The following is a 21,166-nucleotide window of genomic DNA, read 5'->3' on the forward strand; positions in this document are numbered from 1 at the left end:
TACTTAGGTCTTTTCTGATTTCTTGAAGTGTTTGTTTCCAACATTTTATTAAGAAACCTTAAACATACAGAGATGTTGCAAAAATAGAACAATGGGGGCTGGCCGCAGTGATTCATGCCTGTAATCCCACCACTTTTGGAGGCCGAGGTGGGCAGACCACGAGGTCCGGAGTTTGAGACCAGCCTGGCCAACATGGTGAAACCGTGTCTCTACTAAAAATACAAAAATTAGCCAGGGCATCGTAGTGTGTGCCTGTAATCCCAGCTACTCAGGAGACTGAAGCAGGAGAATTGCTTGAACCCGGGAGGCGGAGGTTGCAGTGAGCCGAGATCGCACCACTGCACTCCAGCCTGGGTGACAGAGCAAGAACCCATCTTGAAAAAAAAAAAAAAAAAAAAGAACAGTGGACACCATATACCCTTCACCCAGGTCTACCAGTTGTCAACCTTTTACCACATTTGTTTCAGCTGTTTTTTGTCTGAAATATTTGAGGGCAAGCCACAGATATCATAACCCTTCATATATAAACACTTATGCACTCATCTTTTAAGAACAAGAACATTCTGCTACATCACAATAAAACTATTAAATTCAAGACGTTTAAAGTTGAGATAACACCATTATCTAAATGCAGGCCATATTTGTCAATTTTTCTTTATGTTCTTTTTATTAAGTTCTGGGATACATGTGCAGAACATGCGGGTTTGTTACATAGGTATACATGTGCCATGGTGGTTTGCTGCACCCATCAACCCATCATCTACATTAGATGTTTCTAATTCTATCCTTCCCCTAGCCCCCCACCCCCTGACAGGCCCCAGTGAGTGATGTTCCCCTCTGTGTGTCCATGTGTTCTCATTGTTCAACTCCCACATATAAGTGAGAACATGCAGTGTTTGGTTTTCTGTTCCTGTGTTAGTTTGCTGAGAATGATGGTTTCCAACTTCATCCATGTCCCTGCAAAGGACATGAACTCATCCTTTTTTATGGCTGCATAGTATTCCATGGTGCATATGTGCCATATTTTCTTTATCCAGTCTATCATTGATGGGCATTTGGGTTGTTTCCAAGTCTTTACTATTGTGAACAGTGCTGCAATAAACATATGTGTGCATGTGTCTTTATAGTAGAATGATATATAATCATTTGGGTATATATCCAGTAATGGGATTGCTGGGTCAAATGATATTTCTGGTTCTAGATCCTTGAGGTATCCCCACACTGATTTCCACAATGGTTGAACTAATTTACACTCCCACCAACAGTGTAAAAGCGTTCCTATTTCTCCACATCCTCTCCAGCATCTGCTGTTTCTTGACTTTTTAATGATCACCATTTTAACTGGCGTGAGATGGTATCTCGTTGTGGTTTTGATTTGCATTTCTCTAATGACCAGTGATGAGGAGCTTTTTTTCATGTTTGTTGGCCACATAAATGTCTTCTTTTGAGAAGTGTCTGTTCATATCCTCTGCCCACTTTTTGATGGGGTTGTTTGTTTTTTTCTTGTAAATTTGTAAGTTCTTTGTAGATTCTGGACATTAACCCTTTGTAAGATGGATAGATTGCAAAACTTTTCTCCCATTTTGTAGGTTCCCTGTTCACTGTAATGATAGTTTCTTTTGCTGTGCAGAAGTTCTTTCGTTTGATGAGATCCCATTTGTCAATTTTGACTTTTGTTGCCATTGCTTTTGGTGTTTTAGTCATGAAGTATTTGCCCATGCCTATGTCCTGAATGGTATTGCCTAGGTTTTCTTCTAGGGTTTTTATGGTTTTAGGTCTTACATTTAAGTCTTTAATCCATCTTGAGTTAATTTTTGTATAAGGTCTAAGGAAGGGATCCAGTTTCAGTTTTCTGCATATGGCTAGCTGGTTTTCCCAACACCATTTATTAAATAGGAAATCCTTTCTCCATTGCTTGTTTTTGTCAGGTTTGTCAAAGATTAGATGGTTGTAGATGTGTGTCATTATTTCTGAGGCCTCTGTTCTGTACCATTGGTCTATATATCTGTTTTGGTACCAGTACCATGCCGTTTTGGTTACTGTAGCCTTGTAGTATAGTTTGAAGTCAGGTAGCGTGATGCCTTCAGCTTTGTTCTTTTTGCTTAGGATTGTCTTGGCTATATGAGCTCTTTTTTGGTTCCATATGAAACTTAAAGTAGTTTTTTCTAATTCTGTGAAGAAAGTCAATGGTAGCTTGATGGCAGTATGGCCATTTTCACAATATTGATTCTTCCTATCCATGAGCATGGAATGTTTTTCTATTTGTTTGTGTCCTCTCTTATTTCCTTGAACAGTGGTTTTTAGTTCTCCTTGAAGAGGTCCTTCACATCCCTTGTAAGTTGTATTCATAGGTATTTCATTCCTTTGTAGCAATTGTAAACGGGAGTTCTCTCATCATTTCGCTCTCTGTTTGTCTATTATTGGTGTATAGGAATGTTTGTATTTTTGCACATTGATTTTGTATTCTAAGACTTTACTAAAGTTGCTTATCAGCTTAAACAGATTTTGGGCTGAGACGATAAGGTTTTCTAAATATACAATAATGTCATCTGCAAACAGAGAGAATTTGACTCCCTCTCTTCCTATTTGAATACCCTTTATTTCTTTCTCTTGCCTGATTGCCCCTGGCCAGAACTTCCAATACTATGTTAAATAGGAGTGGTGAGAGAAGGCATCCTTGTCTTGTGCCAGTTTTCAAAGGGAATGCTTCCAGCTTTTGCCCATTCAGTATGATATTGGCTGTGGGTTTGTCATAAATAGCTCTTATTATTTTGAGATACATTCCATCAATACCTAGTTTATTGAGAGTTCTTAGCACAAAGGGGTGTTGAATTTTATCGAAGGCCTTTTCTGCATCTATTGAGATAATCATGTGGTTTTTGTCATTGGTTCTGTTTATGTGATGGTTACATTTATTGATTTGCATATGTTGAACTAGCCTTGCCTCCCAAGGATGAAGCTGACTTGATCATGGTGGATAAGCTTTTTGATGTGCTGCTGGATTCAGTTTGCTAGTATTTTATTGAGGATTTTCACATCCATGTTCATCACGGATATTGGCCTTAAATTTTCTTTTTTTGTTGTGTCTCAGCCAGGTTTTGGTATTAAGATGATGTTGGCTTCATAAAATGAGTTAGGGAGGATTCCCTCTTTTTCTTTTGTTTGGAATAGTTTCAGAAGGAATGGTACCAGCTCCTCTTTGTACCTCTGGTAGAATTCAGCTGTGAATCCTCCTGGTCCTGGGCTTTTTTTGGTTGGTAGGCTATTAATTACTGCCTCAATTTCGGAACTTGTTATTGGTCTGTTCAGGGATTCAACTTCTTCCTGGTTTAGTCTTGGGGTGGGGGGTGTATGTGTCCAGGAATTTATCCATTTCTTCTAGATTTTCTAGTTTATTTGCATACAGCTGTTTATAGTATTCTGTGATGGTAGTTTGTATGTCTGTGGGATCAGTGGTGATACTCCCTTTATCATTTTTATTGTGTCTATTTGATTCTTCTCTCTTTTCTTCTTTATTAGTCTGGCTAGCGGTCTATTTTGTTAATCTTTTCAAAAAACCAGCTCCTGGATTCATTGATTTTTTGAAGGGTTTTTTCTGTCTGTATCTCCTTCAGTTCTGCCCTGATCTTAGTTATTTCTTTTCTTCTGCTAGCTTTTGAATGTGTTTGGTCTTGCTTCTCTAGTTCTATTTAACTGTGATGTTAGGGTGTCGATTTTAGATCTTTCCTGCTTTCTCCTGTGGGCATTTAGTGCTATAAATTCCCCTCTGAACAGTGCTTTAGCTGTGTCCCAGAAATTTGGTGCATTGTGTCTTTGTTCTCATTAGTTTCAAAGAACTTATTTATTTCTGCCTTAATTTTGTTATTTACCCAGTGGTCATTCAGGAGCAGTTTTGTTCAGTTTCCATGTAGTTGTGTGGTTTTGAATGACTTTCTTAATCCCGAGTTCTAATTTGATTGCTCCGTGGTCTGAGAGACTGTTTGTTATGATTTCCATTATTTTGCATTTGCTGAGGAGTGTTTTACTTCCAATTATGTGGTCAATTTTACAGTAAGTGTGATGTGGTGCTCAGAATAATGTATATTCTGTTGATTAGGGGCAGAGAGTTCTGTGGATGTCTATTAGGTTCACTTGGTCCAGAGCTGAGTTCAAGTCCTGAACATATTTGTTAGTTTTTTGTCTCATTGATCTGTCTAATATTGAAAGTGAGGTGTTAAAGTCTCCCACTATTATTGTGTGGGAGTCTAAGTCTCTTTGTAGGTCTCTAAGAATTTGCTTTATGAATCTGGGTGCTCCTGTATTGGGTGCATATATATTTAGGATAGTTAGCTCTTCTTGTTGCATTAATCCCTTTACCATTATGTAATGCCCTTCTTTGTCGTTTTTGATCAAGAAGCCCTTGAAGAAACAGTTTTTAGTGAATATTGTTTTTAGTGAAAGCAATAAATAAAAATCAATATTTGAGTGTTACGTCTGTTCCTTACTATTGGGCTGTTATTTATTCTTGGCATTTTCAACAGACAGAACTGGCAAATGTTTTTAAAAAATTCTGAAATTTTTACTTATGCCCCTGCTTCAAAGGTAGCAGTGTAGCATTCTTCCTCTTTTCCCCAATTCTGTATTTATGTCTTCTTTTCTACCGTGAGATAAACCTAGCTTCCAGCAAAATCAGTAAACTTACTCATTTCTTCAATCCACCTATAAGTAGTCCACCCTTACCCATCAGGTATACCTTCCAAGACTCCTAGTGGGCGCCTGAAACTGTGGGTACTATACCAAACCGTATATGTACCATTTTTTCCTATACGTACATACTTATGATGAAATTTAATTTATAAATTATAAATATCTATCTGATACCTGAGACTGCTACTAAGTGATTAACGGTAATATAGACAGCAAGGAGATGCTGGACAAAGAGGATTCATGTCCAGGATGGGATTGAGCAGCATGGCACAAGATTTCATCATGCGACTCAGAATGGGATGCAATTTAAAATGTATGAATTGTCTATTTTTGGAATTTTTTTATTTAATATGTTTGGACTGCAGTGGACCGCACATAACTGAAACTATAGAATGTAAAACTGCAGATAAGGGAAGCCTTCTGTACACGCAAAATCTCTCTGTAATATTTTATAATTCTCTGTGTAGAGGGCTTCATGCATTTTTTTATTAAATTGTTTCCCTAGGTGTTTGATACTATTTTAAATAGTATTTTTTAATAATTTTATTTACTGGATGTTTATTTCTATATAGAAATGAATTTCAATAGCTTGTTTTACCTTGACTTGTATTTAATGATGTTAATTAGTTTAGATATTAATTAAATTATATATTTGCAGACTCTTTTAGATATTCTATGAAGAATCATATTTGCAAAAAATATGTTTTATTTTTCTTATTTTTTAAAATTTTCTTTTTCTTATTTTTTAAAAAAATTTTTCTTCCCTTCCGGATTAGCCTGGAGAGAACCCCTAATAGCAATCTGAATCAAAATGTTCATATCCTTATTTTATTTTGGATCTCAAAGGGAACATTTCAACTTTGCACGATTAAGTATGGTGTTTGCTGTAAGGGTTTCCCTTTTTTTGTAGTTATCCTTTCTATGATTAAGGAAATTCCCTTTTATTTCTGTTTTGAGGGTTCTTTTCTCTCTTTTCTTTCTTTTGTTTTGAATAATGAATGATTGTTAAATTTCATCAAATGTATTTTATGCATCTGTTTAGATGAATGTGTGATTTTATCCTTTATTCTTTTAAAGTGTGAATTCTAATGATAATTCTTATATGTTAGACCAACCTTGAATTTCTGGAATAAACTTAAAGTAGTTGTGATGTATTAATCTCTTTCATATATTTTTTCATTCAGTTGGATAATACTTTTTTCAGGATTTTGAATCTATTTTCATGGGAAATATTGACATATATTGTCTTATCTTGTTAGGTTTTGATATCAATTTTATGCTAGTATCATAAAATGAGCTGTGAAGGTTGCCTTTTTTCCTTGCTCCAAAAGGTTTTCTTTCATAAATATTTATTAGAATTTGCCAGCAACGCTCTCTTGGCCTGGATTTTTTTGAGAAAGTTTTTGTTTTGAACTATTCATATTTTATGTGTTCTTATTTTTTATAAAAGTTTGTATATTTTATTGAAGTTCTTTGCATGAAATTGTCTATGATATTGCCTAATAATGTTATTAAATTTTGTAGAATATGTAGTGATATTACCTTTTCTTTCCTAATGTTGGTTATTTGTGCCTTTTCTATTAATATTTCTTTCCTTTCACTGGATATTTATCAATTTTAATAATAATTTCAAAACACCAGCACCTTTGGGTTTGTTGGTACTTTCTATCATACAAGTGTTCTCTATTTCATTAATATCTGCTCTTATCTATCTTTATTATTTTCTTTCTTTTACATTCCTTGGGTTCATTGGCCATCCTTTTTTAACATCTTGAGACAGACGCTTGATAGTTGAGTTTTAGACTTTCTTTTCTAATGTGTAGATTCAGAGCTATAGATCTAAGCACATCTGTAGCTGAATTTTAAATATGGATATGCCATTTGCCATTGTCATCCACTTAATATTTTCCAATTATCATTATGATTTCTTTTTTAAGCTTGTATGATTCACAAGTACAGTGCCTAATTTCCCAATATTTGAGGATTTTCTATTTTTGTTAGTTGTCAAATAAAAAATGATAGAAATTAGATGATCCTCTGGATGACATCTTCCCTCTGAGAGGATTCATTCTTTTCATTCTTTGCTTCTGAATGGTCGCTGGATAGACTGGGAACAGATAATGTTAATCCAGTCAGGGTCTGATGAACTTCAGTCGCGGTGATGGCTGGTCTATTTCTGATTCACCTCTACCTCTGGGATGTAGTCCTTTAGGGTTTTATCCTAAATTCTTAGTTGTTTACAAGAACACCTTCGCTATGGAAAGCGCAAATTGATATTTTGTTCCTCCCGCCTGCGTGTAACCGCTTGGGTTTTAAGTCATCTGCTTTTGTACTTGGCACTTGCTTCAAAGGGTCAAGGAACATCAGATGCTGGGCTCATTTCTCTTGGCTTCTCTCTTCTCCCAGGTCTTGGCCTATAGATTTTTATCTTGGTAGATCTTTGATGTTTTCAAACAAATTATTGTAAATATTGTATACAGCCTTCCTAGTTCTCTGCTGGCTTGAAACAATTTACAGTGGCATTGCTGTGAGCAGGACTTTCCTAGGGTGTTATATTTTAAGTCAGAAGTCATTGATTTAACTTACAGTTCTTCTGCTTGCCTGCAGAAGATGAATCAGCTAATCTCTCTATGCCTTAGTTTCCTCACATGAAAATTAGAAACCTAATAGTACTCACTTTACAGATTTATTGTTATGGTTAAAAGAGTATATTTAAGGAAAGTATTAGGAACTGTGCTAGATAAAATGTAAGTGTTATGTAAAATTTTGCAATTATGGTAATATTTTAATTTTTATTATCATCCACATGCAGCACTGTTGTCAGTTCTAGTTAGTAATCAATATATTTTTGTTGTTGTTGTTTGATTGTTTAGAGACAGGGGTCTGTCACTTTGTTGCCTAGGCTGCTCTTGAACTCCTGGCACTGGCTTCCCAAAGTGTGAGCCACCACACCCAGCCAATATTGTTTAGTTTTGATTTTATACAAAAGACCTTAAAAAATCTAACAGCACTTTATAACATAGGCTACAATTCAAAGATCGTGTTAGAAATTTAAAGGTTGTGATATCAAGATGCTGTCAGGCTGTAGTATTTAGGAAGTATTGTTACAGGTAGGTCCAGTTAGAAGTCTGTTCCTGAGTCTTACAAGTGTAGAGCATTGATCCTAATGCTGATGCCACTAGACTTGAGGATGACGGCTCGCACTAATCTAAGAAAGACTGATACACAAACCAGAATTGCAGGGTATTAATTTACAATGAAAATTCTGTCTGTCATACCTTTCAAAAGCGCTTGTGCTAGTACTACCAATATATTCTTTGTTTATATATAATTCTATTTGGGAAATCGCATTATGTTTAAAAAGTTACTTGGTGCACATGGACTAAGGCAGGGCAAGAACTCTCCATTTAGAAGTGCAGGAGGCACACTTCCTTTCTCTAAGAATAGTCTTGCTAGGGGAGATATGGTACCAGCACATCATTAGGTAGGAACTGGTGTTAGTTTCTATCTTTCTGTTAGTTTGCCAGAGGGATCTTGCAGTAAGGCAGACAGTGCTCCAGTGACATTGCTATCATTTAGTAGCTGCATGATCTTGGAAAGATTTCTTAAATTTCCTGGGCCTCTGTTTCTTATCTGCAAAGTGAAACAGAAGCCTGCTTTTTAGGGGTCTTGTGATGATTAAATTGCATCATTGATTTAAGGCATTTTTATACCTCCTAAAATATAGAATATGCTCAGTAAATGGTAGCTGTTACACTTTTGGTCAAGAAAGTAGACTATTTCCTTATGTATTTTTGGCCATTATGTATTAATTTTATATTTTCACTGTTTAATGCCTGCCTCTAACCTCTGTCCTGTTACAATTGCAGGTGTTTCTCATTCGGTATTGGAGAAGGTGCCTCCACCAGCCTAATAAAAGGTATTGCCCGGGCATCAGGGGGCACCTCAGAATTTATCACAGGCAAAGACAGGATGCAGTCCAAGGTGAGGGACAGACTGACTATATCTGTCTGGAGGTGGCAATCCAGACCAAAGTGGAACGGGGTGGGGAACACTGTGCAAGGGCAGGGGTAGCAACTTTCCTCCAGGATACCTGTTCCTATATCCCCAAGGCCTTAGGCGATATACTTAGTCAGGCTACTTTTGGCCTCATGTAATAGAAGCCCACTATAGTATCTGGAAATATGACATCTGGTCCCAGTAGCTGCAAGCTCAGAGACAAGATGCTGAAAGGGATCGGGGCCTTTGCATTTAAGACCAGACACAGACAAACTAAGAGCTTTGACTGTCAAGACTGCGATTCTAGGTCTGCGCTTTAGAACCTCTTTTTGTACTACATGCATCCTCCATGCAAAAGATACAAAAAAAAGGAGAAGGAATAATCATGATATGTCTAATGGATTGGAAGAGGTAGTAAATTGCTATTCCATTTCGTCTTCCTGCAAAAGGTGAAGACCCCTCTGGTGGTATTTCTAAGCTCCTCTTTCCCAGTAGGTGCCACCTCTTATCTAATCCCCTTCTCCAAGGGTCTTGTTACTCAAACATTTTCTTTATTTACATTTATGTTACTAAATATTTCAGCTTTGGCTTATTCATATGTAAAACTTCTTCATATATAAAGCCCATCTCCTAGAATAGTATTGAGGGGTAGGCATGACATGTATTATGTATCACATCTGATACATAATAAATGTTCAGTTAATCGTAGCTGCCATTGTCTGTATCATTTGTGTTTATTCTGTTCTCTTCCCCCCATTAGGCTCTCAGGACTCTGAAACGCTCTCTGCAGCCTGTGGTAGAGGATGTCTCTCTGAGCTGGCATTTGCCTCCTGGTCTGTCTGCTAAAATGCTTTCCCCAGAACAGACTGTCATCTTTAGGGGTCAGAGATTAATCATCTATGCCCAAATGACTGGGAGGATGCCAGTGAGTTCCCATTCTTATTTGTTCCTCTAGTCAAAGAGCTACCACACTGACCATTCCACTAAAGCTGGTAGGTGGATTTCAATCTCAGCCAGAGACGGCACTTGCCAAGTAGAGCTAGCCTACTTCCTTCCCATCATTTCAGGTCTCTGGTTTCCTAGGCTACCTGATTCTTCATCAGATATTTTAATACATTGTTTTGGGTACCTGCCCCTGTTCTGATCCTTCCATGGATGATCTCTTTCTTCCGTCATTTCTACTCATCTCTAATTTGCAGGCAGCAGAGACAACAGGAGAAGTATGCCTCAAATACACACTCCAGGGCAAGACTTTTGAGGATAAGGTGACATTTCCTCTACAACCCAAGCCTGATGTCAAGTGAGAATTCAGTTTCCCTTCCTTCCTTCCTTCCTTCCTTCCTTCCTTCTTTCCCTCCCTCCCTCCCTCCCTCCTTCCTTCCTTCTTTCCTCTGCCATCTTTGGGGATTAGATTTCTTCTCTTAATTCTGGGCTCCATTGTAATTGTTTTCCTACAATCATTTTATATTTCTAAACCACCCAAGTCTTATCTCTCCCCTTATCTGACTTTATCTTAACTCTTCTATTCCTAACTTTTAGGAGCCCTGAGAAACTGGTATATGGATGTCTTTCCCTACATTTCAGTACTTTTTTATTTTTTCCTTTCAGCCTCACCATTCACCGCCTTGCTGCCAAGTCCTTGCTCCAGACCAAGGATATGGGCCTCAGGGAGACTCCAGCAAGTGATAAAAAAGATGCATTGAACCTTAGCCTTGAGTCTGGTGTCATAAGCTCCTTCACAGCTTTCATTGCTATCAATAAGGAGCTCAACAAGCCAGTTCAGGGGCCTCTGGCTCATAGGGACATCCCAAGGCCAATTCTGTTGGGTGCTTCTGCCCCATTGAAGATAAAATGCAAATCAGGTAATGAGTTTTATTCCATTCAAACTCATAGAATAAAAGATTTTGACTATCTGAGCACATTATTTAAAGGAAAAGGCTGTGAAATGTTCTTAAGTTGCTTTGTTTTCCTTATACCTCCACATCTAGGATTTCTGGTTAGTGTTAAACTTCTGTCCCAGGGAACTAGAATGCATCCCATTGGCAAGGAGATTTAAAATAATCCAAGAGAAAACAAAAAAACAAACATTAAAATGTAGAAAGTGCAGGTAAACACTGAGTAACCAAACTGCCTAATCTGAAGCTGATTTATCTTTTTTATTGAGATATAATTCAAATATCTTACAATTCGCCCATTTAAAGTGTACGATCCAATGGGTTTTAGTATGCTCACAGAGTTGTGCAACTATTGATTGCCACAATCAATTTTAGAGCATTTTCATCACCCAAGAAATAAACTTCATAACTATTAACAGACATTTCCCACTTCTCTCCCTGACCCCACCCGTCTTCTCCTCCACTCCCCTCTCCACCAGTCCCAGTAATCACTTACCTACTTTCTATCTCTATCTATTTGCCTATCCTGTCTTTATATATTTGTTCTGGACTTATTTTCCTTCTTTGTTTTTGAGACAGGGTCTCACTCTGTTGCCCAGGCTGGAGTGCAGTGGCACAATCATGGCTTACTGCAGCCTCAACCTCCCAGGCTCAAGCAGTCCTCCCACCTCGGCCTCCTGAGTGGCTGGGACTACAGGCGCATGCCACCAGGCCCAGCTAATTTTTTTGTATTTTTCGTAGAGATGGGGTTTTGCCATTTTACCCAGGCTGTGGCTGGCTTATTTCACTTAACACAGTGTTCTCCAAGTTCATCTATGTTGTTGTAAATAACAGAATTTTGTTCTTTTTTATGGCTGAATAATGTTACATTGTGTATATATAGTACATTTTCATCATTCATTCATCCACTGATGGATACCTAGGTTGATTCCATGACTTGGCTATTGTGAATAGTGCTGATATCTCTTTGATATTACTGATTTCTTTTCTTTTGGGTATATATCCAGCAGTGGGATTGCTGGATCATATAGTAGCTCCATTTTTAACATTTTAAGGAGCCACAGTTTTCCACAATGGCTATACTAATTTACATTCTCACCATGGTGTGCAAGCATTCCCTTTTCCCCATATCCTCACCAGTACTTGTTATCTTTTGTCCTTTTGATGATAGCCATTCTGACAGGTATGAGGTGATATCTCATCATGGTTTTGATTTGCAATTTCCTGATGATTAGTAATGCTGAACATTTTTTCATATACCTATTGGCCATTTGTATGTCTTCTTTTGAGAAGTGTCTATTCAAGTCTTTTGTCCATTTTAAAATAAGGTTATTTGCTTTCTTGGTTTTGAGTTAAATTCCTTCTGTACTTTGTATATATTAAACCCTTATCAGATGTTTGGTTTGCAAGTATTTTCTCCCATTCCATAGGTTGTTTCTTCACCCTGTTGATTGTTTTCTTTGCTATACATAAGAGGTAACCTCGTTTATCTATTTTTGCTTTTGTCGCCCATGCTTTTGAGGTAATATCCAAAAATCATTGCCCAGACCAATGTCATAGATATTTTCCCTTATGTTTTCTTCTAGTTGTTTCATAGTTTCACCTCTTACACTTAAGCCTTTAGTTCATTTCAGTTGGTTTTTCTATGTGATGAGAGATAAGGGTCTAATGTTATTCTTTCATATGTGTGTATCCAGTTTTCCCAATGCCATTTATTGAAGAGACTGTGTTTTACCTATTGTGTTCTTAGCACTTTTGTCAAAAATTAGTTGGCTGTAAATATGTGGATTTATTTCTGGGCTCTCCATTTCTGTTGCATTGGTCAGTGTCTGTTTTTATGCAAATACCATGCTGTTTTGGTTACTATAGCTTTGTAGTATATTTTAAAGTCAGATAGTATGATGCCTCCAGCATTTTGTTTGTGTGTGTGTGTGTGTGTGTGTGCGCGTGCATGTGTTTTCTCAAGGTTACTTTGACTATGTTTTTATAATTCCATATAAATTTACAATTTTTTAATTCTGTGATGAATGTCTGATATTTTCATAGGTATTTCATTGAATCTGTAAATTGCTTTGGGTATTATGGTCATTTTAGCAATATTTATTCTTCTAATCCAAGAACGTGAGCTATCTTTACATTTATTTGTGTCTTCTTCAATTTCCTTCATCAATATCTTACAATTTTCAGTATAGAGATGTTTTACCTCCTCAGTTAAATTTATTCCTAAATGTTTTAATTATTTTGTAGCCATTGCAAATGAGATTGTTTTCTTGATTTCTGTTTCAGAGAGCTTGCTGTTTGTGTATAGAAACACTAATGACTTTTGTATATTGATTTTATATCCTTCAACTTTGCTGAGTTTGTTTATTCTATTTAACAGTTTTTTTTTTTTTTTTGGTGGAGTCTTTAGGGTTTTCTATGTTTAAGATCATGTCATCTGCAAACAGGGGTAGTTTAACTTCCTCTTTTCCAATCTAGATTCTTTTTATTTATTTCTCTTGCCTAATTGCACTGGCTAGGACTTCCAGTACTATATTGAATAGAAGTGGTGAAAGTGAGCATCCTTGTCTTGTTTCTGATTTTAGCGGAAATGCTTTCAACTTTTCCCTCTTTAATATGATATTAGCTGTGAGTTTGCCATAATTGTCTTTATTATGTTGAGGTACCTTTCATCTATACCTAATTTGTTGAGAGTTTTTATCATGATGTTGAATTTGTTTAATACTTTTTCTCCATCTATTGAAATGATCATATGTTTTTGTCCTTTTTTCTGTTAGTGTGATCCATGTTTATCAATTTATGTTTATTGAACCAACTTTTCATCTCTTGGATGAATCCCATTTGATAATGATGCATGATCATTTTAATGTACTGCTGAATGTGGTTTGCTAATATTTTGTTGAGAATTGTGTGTCTATGTTAATCAAGGATATTGGCCTGTAATTTTACTTTTGTTGTTGTATCTGGTTTTGGTGTCAGGGTAATGCTAGGAAGCTTGTTTTTAGTGTAACACTAGAGAGCTTGATGGAAGCAAGCTGACATATAGGAAAAAAAGTAGAGAAGTCAAGAACTTAGTAGTCCAGATGAGGTCAAAGATCAGGTAAAACAGAAATCTCTAAGTTAGAAAACTGGAAAAATCAGATATTGTATTTTAAAACTAGGAATTAAAAAAAAATTTTTTTTTTTGAGTCAGGATCTCACTCTGCTGCCCAGGTTGGAGTGCAGTGGTGTGATTGTAGTTCACTGCAGCCTCGATCTCTTGGGCTAAAGTGATTCTCCCACCTCAGCCTCCTGAGTAGGTGGGACTCTAGACATGCACCACCATGCCTGGCTAATTTTTAATTTTCATATTATTTAGAGATGAGGTCTCACTACATTGCCTAGGCTGGTCTCAAACTTCTGGCCTTGCGTGATCCTTCTGCCTGGGACTCTAGGCACATGTCACCATGCCCAGATAATTTTTAAAACTCTTTATAAAGATGGGGTCTTGCTACTTTGTCCAGGCTGGTATCAAGCTTGTAGGCTCAAGTGGTCTTCCCACCTCAGCCTCCTGAAGTGTTAAGATTACAAGCATGAACCACTGTGCCCAGCTTCAATTTATTTTCTACAAGTGGAACAATTCTTCATGGCTTGGGAGGAAGTGGCAGAAGTAGAATGAAGTGGAAGTTATTGGATTTGATGAAGTCAAAGAAGCTTTGCATTAGGGTGTTTTATAGGCTATCTACATGGGTGATGAAATCTCTCAAGATGATGGTAGGCCTTTCAATGGAGTGGAAGTCTATGGTCTAGTTTTCAGATACTTTAGTGAATGATCGGAAGTAACAAAGAGATTGGAAGTAGACAATAGTGACGACATGTGGAAGGTAAACCACATTTAATGATCTGGATGCAGCATCAGGGACTGAAGAGGTTGCCAACCCTACCTCCCTATTTGAAGTGTGGTATATTGAGCAACAACCGTTTGAGGCTGATGGAGGGAGAATAGTTTTTTGGGAGGATAAATTCAGTTTTAAGTTGAGACTTAGCTGGCAGAAGCCTCCTGTAGTAAAACTAAAGATGCAGGAAAAATTGTTTAGCATGTGTCAGGGGTTCCAGAGGACACAGTAGAAGGAGAGCTCAGAGGGTGAGGGTTTGTGCAGGAGGTGGGCATATGAGAGAAAAATAGCACAGTAAGGGTGGTGACTGAAGCCAATGTGGATGGGAGGGTATGTATGTCGAATTGTCAGTGTCCTTTGCCCACTGCAGAGAGCAGGGAGTGCCACTGTCTTAATGTTTGGATTTTTTCAGATTTTCCAAAGGCCTTACGCTATGCCTGTCCTCCTTCTGCATCTCAGCACAGAGGGGCACTTACGTGTTATGAGGCCAAGACATTCCAGGTGGACGATTACAGTCTCTGTGGGTTGATAAGTCACAAGGACCAGCACAGTCCAGGTGAGTACCTTTATAGGAACATTTTCTCAACAATGTTTTTCTATCACATATATAGGACTAGGCAAGCTAAAAGCTCATAGTTACAGCTATGACAAGAGATGCATGTTTCTCGAAGAGACTCTCCGTGCGTTGGAAAACATTCATTCCTCCACCCACAGAACCAACTTGGAAACTTACCATGCAGATGAGGCAGGCCTCGGTTCACCCCTACAATCTATAGGGACTGACAAACTAACCTTCAATGTTCTGCTGCCTGTGGCTTTCTTTACCCAGGAGGTCATCTGTTTGAAAAGCACTGGGCAGAAGGTCAGATTTGTTCCGCCCCTATGTTTCCCAGGGTCAGCCTAGCTAGGTTCATTAGGATATCATATAGTACCCTGAACCCTGCTATCCCAGTGGAGTCTAGGGTGACCCCTAGCCGAACAAACCCCCTTGGCCATCTCAGCTCATACAGCTTGCCTGCAGGCTGCCCTCACCCCCCGGCAGAGACCTGCTGCCACCGTCTGTGAGCCCCTGTTCCACTGGTCATCCTTTCACAAGTAGGGTTTGAAGACCAATCTTCTGGATGTTGTCTGATGACTTTCTTTCTATTGCATTCTTGCTATGGCCTGTCTCTGAATTTAGCAGCCCTAAATTCAAGTGTGCTGAAGTGCTGATAGCTCCACAATTTCTCATTCTTCCCTTTTCTTTCTCCTCAAAGACTTTGGAGAGAATCATCTTGTGCAGCTGATTTACCACCAAAATGCAAATGGTTCCTGGGATCTGAATGAAGATCTAGCCAAGGTCCTAGGTATGAGTTTGGAAGAAATAACAGCTGCACACCCTGCCGAGGTAAAATTCAATGGAAAAAGGAGTATGTATGTTTTTGAGAGAGAGGTCATCATTGAGAATTGAGGTGATTCAGGACCTACCTGAGGAAGGAAAATATACGGGGCCATAGACTAAATTAATTTGTAATAAATAAAGGCTGAAGGTTTTTCTGGTCATGTTAGAGCAGAAAGAGCAAGGGATTAATGGGGAAGCTCGTAGGAATTGATGGTTTTTTTGTTGATGGATGACAAAGGGAAAGCAAAAATCCTCTTCCACTTTAATCGTATTCCCTGCCAATCATCTTGGTTATATAACTAATATTTAGTGAGCAATTACTCTGTGCCAAGCACTGTGCTAAGCAGTTAATATTCATGAGCTTATTTATTTCACACATTAATTTAATAAGGTGGATCCCATTTGTGTTGCTGTTTAAAGATGAAGAAACTGAAGGTTAGGGAGGTCTAAAAATGTGTCTGAGTTTACCTAGCCCATCAGTGGCAGAGCCAGATTCAGTTCTAAGACTATCTGTCTTGAGAACCCCCAATAATAACCTCATTATTGCTCCTCTTCATACCGATGAAAGTGGTCCAGACATTGGCAAAAGTTAACTGAGGTCAGGATAGGTAAAGTGTTGTTAATAGGAACCACCTAGTTGTTTCAGATGTATTTAAATGTGCTGATAAGGATAAATTGCATTCCAGAATTTCAAGGTGACTTGCAAAATCTTCTAACACTCATTGAGAAGTTGTTAGGCATGAGACAGGTGCAAAAAGCCTGAAGGACAAATAACATTCTAAACTTTCAAAATGTGGAAGGAAATCAAATAAATTTCAGATATTCTGCAATTCCACTGTCCAATACAGTATCCACTAGTCACATGTGGCTATTGTGCCTTTGAAACGTGGCCAATACAAATGAGGAACTAAATTTTTAATTGAATAGAGGTGTGCTATGGTGGGAAATACATACTAATTGCAAAGACTTTATATAAAAAGGAATAAAACATTTCATCAATAATTATTTTTATACTGATTGCATGTTAAAATGACTTTTTAATAGATTGGGTTAAATAAAATATATCAGTAAAATAATTATACCTCTTTTACTTTTTAAAATTTGGCTACTAGAAAATTTAAAATTACATATGTGTCTAGCATTATATTTTTATTGGAAAATGCTGTTCTAGAAAAAGTAATTAAGATGATAATTCATACACACTTGGAAGAGGATACAGGGATTATTAGATGCACTGGGAACAAAAAACATCAGACTGACATTTCCTTCTTTGGAATGGTAACCAGGCCAATGAATCAAGTGAACGAACAGACCTGGTGTATCTGAATTTCAGTAAGGAATTTGATTTTTTTTTTAATGATGAGAACATGGACCAAGTACAAACTAGTTGAAAACCCATGGTGCTGAATGATGAATTGATTTCAAACTTGAAACAGATTTTTAGACCCACCAGGCTCTGAATTCTCTGGAGGTCCACAGTTTCAATGAAGATTTAGATGAAGATAAAGACCAAGACTTTCCTATTTGTAGATGACAAAACTGGAAGATAAACTATCAGTCAAAAGAATCAGGATCCCAAAAAACCTCTGAATAATGAGTTGAGAAGAGAGCATTTGCACATGAAATGTAGAGAAGAGAGCATTTGCACATGAAAATCAGAGGTTTTAGATGACTACAACTATGTGAATCAGAATATTTAACTAAGAAATGGAGGACAACAGGGTTACCTGAAATGGGCTGTGATTGTAGAATTCTGTAAGTGCATTTACCTCCAGATAGACCATTTAAGGAGATATATTTTTAAAAGCATTATGCTGTTTGTTTTTAGACTAGGAGAACAAGCGTGGGGAAGCTTACTGCTTTGACATAAGCAGTCCTCTTAAGGAAGAGATGGAGGAATTGAGAATTCTAATCTGAAATAGACCACTCAGAGAGGACATGATAGCCATTTCCAAGTTTTAAAAGTCATGATATAAAATAGGAATTTCCCTTGATCTCCTGACTCTAAAAGCTGAAGCTGGGAGCAGTGGGTGAAAACTCATGGGAGACAATTTTCTGCTGTATGGCTGAGATTTTCTATTGAGAAATAAGTGCAATATAACTAGAATCAGAATATTTGGCCTTTAGTCTCACTTCTGTCATTTGCTAGACGGCTAAGTTTGAGCAAATCATTTTGTTAATACTTCTATATGAAATCAGTTTTCTTTCTTAAAAATGTTTATTGATATTTTTTCATGATTTCTTTGGTGGGGGGGTATAAGGGTTACAATTTAAAAAACTCATGAAGGTACTTTATAAAGCAATTTTGCCTGTGTTTCTCTTACTAGAGCTGGGTAAGCCTTGTCTTAGGGGTTTCCAGAACTGTCCTGGTGGTTACACTGGATTTAAAACTTAGGATTTTCTATTTCGAGACTCAATGGATTGCTGCCCTGAGGTTTAAGGCCTGGCATTATGCCTTGCAAGTAGTATCTGGAGGTAAAGAGAGACCAGGTAACTCCATCTAGTGGCATTTAGAAGGATGCTAAGTGAGGAGGGAGTGAAGCTTTTTGCATCCTTTTGAGGGACTTCCTGTGCCAACTGGAGCTCTCTATCTACTGTGCAGCTTGTGGATTCCTCAGGCTGGGCCACCATCCTGGCCGTGATCTGGCTGCATAGCAATGGTAAGGACTTGAAGTGTGAATGGGAGCTTCTGGAAAGGAAGGCCATGGCCTGGATGCGTGCCCATGCAGGTAGGAGCACAATTCTAAGGCCTGTCTCCTTCCCCTTCCCTAGCCTGGCAGAAGGTGACCACAAGAGAGTCCCATTGTCACCTGCCTCCACCATCCTGCTTCAGATCTTTACTAATCTTCCTGCTAGTTCTTTTCTTGGGAGGACAAGGGTGAAATATTAAATTGGGGACAAGGTAGGTGGGTAAGTAGGGAGGGAGAGGGACACGAATGGGGAGTGTGAACTGTGAGAAGGACAAGTGGCATTGATTCTCCTTACTGTCTCAGTACCAAGCTTAGTAGAAGACTAGACCTGGTGCGTGTTCTCCTGGCTGTTTATTATCTCACTGCAGCTGAGGGTATCTGGGGCCAGAGAAGATTCAAGGAGAATCTGGGCAGTAAGAAGAGAAAAAGCAGGGATATTGAAGACAGATAAAAGCACAACTCAGGGTAGATGATCTGGGAGGTTTGGAGGAGCCTCTTATTGCAATCCTTCATCCCTGATTCTTGTTTTTCCTCACCACAGGCTCCACCATGCCTTCGGTTGTGAAAGCTGCTATTACTTTCCTGAAGTCATCTGTGGATCCTGCTATCTTTGCCTTTTGAAGATACCATCCAGAAAAAGAAGTGCCTTTAATTTGCTACTGTCATTTCCTCTATTATCACTTTCGCTGTGATGATGTGTTCTTGTGTTTTATAACTCTTTATTTTTTGCCATAAAAGGATGCTTACTCCACTTTGCTTCTCTACTCCAGGTTCACTTTGGATATGATCTTTCTTTTCCCAACATATGCTCTCAGAAAAGTGACAGTGGTCCCAGAACCTATTCCCTTTCTTGAAGGAGTTCAAAACATTCATAGGCAGTAATGTTCCTTCCAGGATTTCCAGGGAAACAACATGAAAAACAGGTGACATGAACTACAGACTAAAGATTGCAGCATTTATGTTAGGGAATGCTTGAATTAGAGAATTTTCTGCATTATCTTTGTCTGTTCACTTTCTATCTTATATACTTATCAGAAGCATACTGGTAAGCTTGTGTAGGAGGAGTCAGAGAGAAGTTGAAAGCCAACATCTGGATCAGTGTAATGTCAAGATCACAAAGAGAGAGACTGTAGAGGTCCACTGTGAGAGGTGACACTGTTGGGGACCTTCCTGATTCATTCTGCGTGGGCTTTGCTAGCCTGTACAACCTACATGCCTTTTCTTCCACTGCCTGAAAGACTTGGGTTGAACTATAACTGTTGGAGAGAGATGTTCCTCCTTAATCATGAAACACCTTAAGAAGAAGTCTATAATGCAATCCTTAGTCCTACCCTGAACCTATGAGTCCTCTATGTCAGGCCCTGATCTAGTGCAGTAAAGGGAAGGGTGGGCTTAATGGGAGCTTTGCCTGGGACCTGAACCTGGAACACTTACCGCATTAGGAAGAAAGGAGCTCCCCGTAATCGCTCCTGACCCTTGTGTCTCATATACCCTATACTAGTGGAAATGACCTTATTTGATATGCTGTCCCTTAAAATAACTTGTATCAATGCTGTCCCTTAAAATAACTTGTATCAATATTAAAATGATTATTTCTACCCTTTGATGAGTAAATGCAGTGGTTCTTAAAGTGGTCTCATCTCCCTAACCCACAAATCTTTTGGTACTGCCATTTTGGGAAGCCAAGCTAGGATAGTAAATTGACCAGAACACAGTTGTGGAAATTTGACCTGAAGTTAGTGAAATAAAACTTAACTTAGTAGGGAAAAAAAGCTTAGCAAGAGGTCTACTCTTCCATAGATTCATTTATTGAACTTACATTGGTTTTATTGTCCCTTGTTTTCTGTCCCAGCTTTTCTGATGCCTCCACTGTTCCCATGGTATCCTGACCCTCTATCTTCTGTTGTAGGCTGACTTCTCTTATATGAAGCAAGTAAAGGATACTAATAAGGATACCACTGTAGAATCCTGACCATACCCTTAAATAGTTATGTGATGATGGGCAAATGATTTCACCCTCAGGCATTTAATATCCTCATCTGTAAAACTAAGGAATTAAACTAGAACTTTATTAACACTTTCGAATTCTACTCAGAATTCCTAGAGGAACATCAGTGCCTTTTCGCTCAGAAAGTGGGTGGACTAGGCCTGAGTTTCTTTAAGTTGTTGAGTTACCTGGTATTAGGAAGACTTGTGTGACTTGCATAGTGGAGTCTAATCTCTCAGTCTTTCTTCCAAGTTTGTTTATGCTGAATGTGATCTGTGGAACAGGGTTGTTAGAAATGCAGCTTGTTAGAAATGCAGAATTTTAATCAATACCAGGAACTACTTTATTTAACAAGGCTCCCAGGTAGCATGCATGCACATTGAAGTTTGAAAAGTAAAGGCTTAATATTGTCATGAAATAGGCTTATATCAAAGTCTGCCATCTAGATAGGCCCTACCTATGTAATCTCAGAAAATAGTTTCTTAGGGACCGTGAAACTTGTATAGTTAACCTTTGTGCACACAATGCTGTTACTTTACATTTATTACGTGGAGCATTTATTGTTTATCTCCTTTTTTCTCACCCTTCAGCTTCCAGAGTGGGGCTTGCGCACTTAGTGCAGGGCCTTCTAAAACAAAAAACAAAAAGAACCA

At 38.1% G+C, this 21,166-nt stretch overlaps 1 protein-coding gene across 2 annotated transcripts in view; it reads left to right on the forward strand.

Moving 5' to 3' along the window:
* The window catches only part of VWA5A (von Willebrand factor A domain containing 5A), a 31,061-nt gene extending 10,929 nt beyond the window's left edge, over window positions 1-20,132 (forward strand). For both annotated transcript variants that reach the window (XM_002822624.6, XM_024255779.3), the window contains 8 exons: window positions 8,556-8,670; window positions 9,446-9,610; window positions 9,885-9,985; window positions 10,294-10,547; window positions 14,868-15,011; window positions 15,712-15,842; window positions 18,439-18,565; window positions 19,068-20,132. In XM_002822624.6, the coding sequence (XP_002822670.2) occupies window positions 8,556-8,670; window positions 9,446-9,610; window positions 9,885-9,985; window positions 10,294-10,547; window positions 14,868-15,011; window positions 15,712-15,842; window positions 18,439-18,565; window positions 19,068-19,147 (1,117 nt within the window). In that variant the 3' untranslated portion in view covers window positions 19,148-20,132. The remainder of the gene's footprint in view (window positions 1-8,555; window positions 8,671-9,445; window positions 9,611-9,884; window positions 9,986-10,293; window positions 10,548-14,867; window positions 15,012-15,711; window positions 15,843-18,438; window positions 18,566-19,067) is intronic.
* The last annotated feature ends 1,034 nt before the right edge of the window (window positions 20,133-21,166 follow it).

This window comes from Pongo abelii, chromosome 9, assembly GCF_028885655.2.
Source record: "Pongo abelii isolate AG06213 chromosome 9, NHGRI_mPonAbe1-v2.0_pri, whole genome shotgun sequence".
NCBI lineage: Eukaryota > Metazoa > Chordata > Mammalia > Primates > Hominidae > Pongo > Pongo abelii.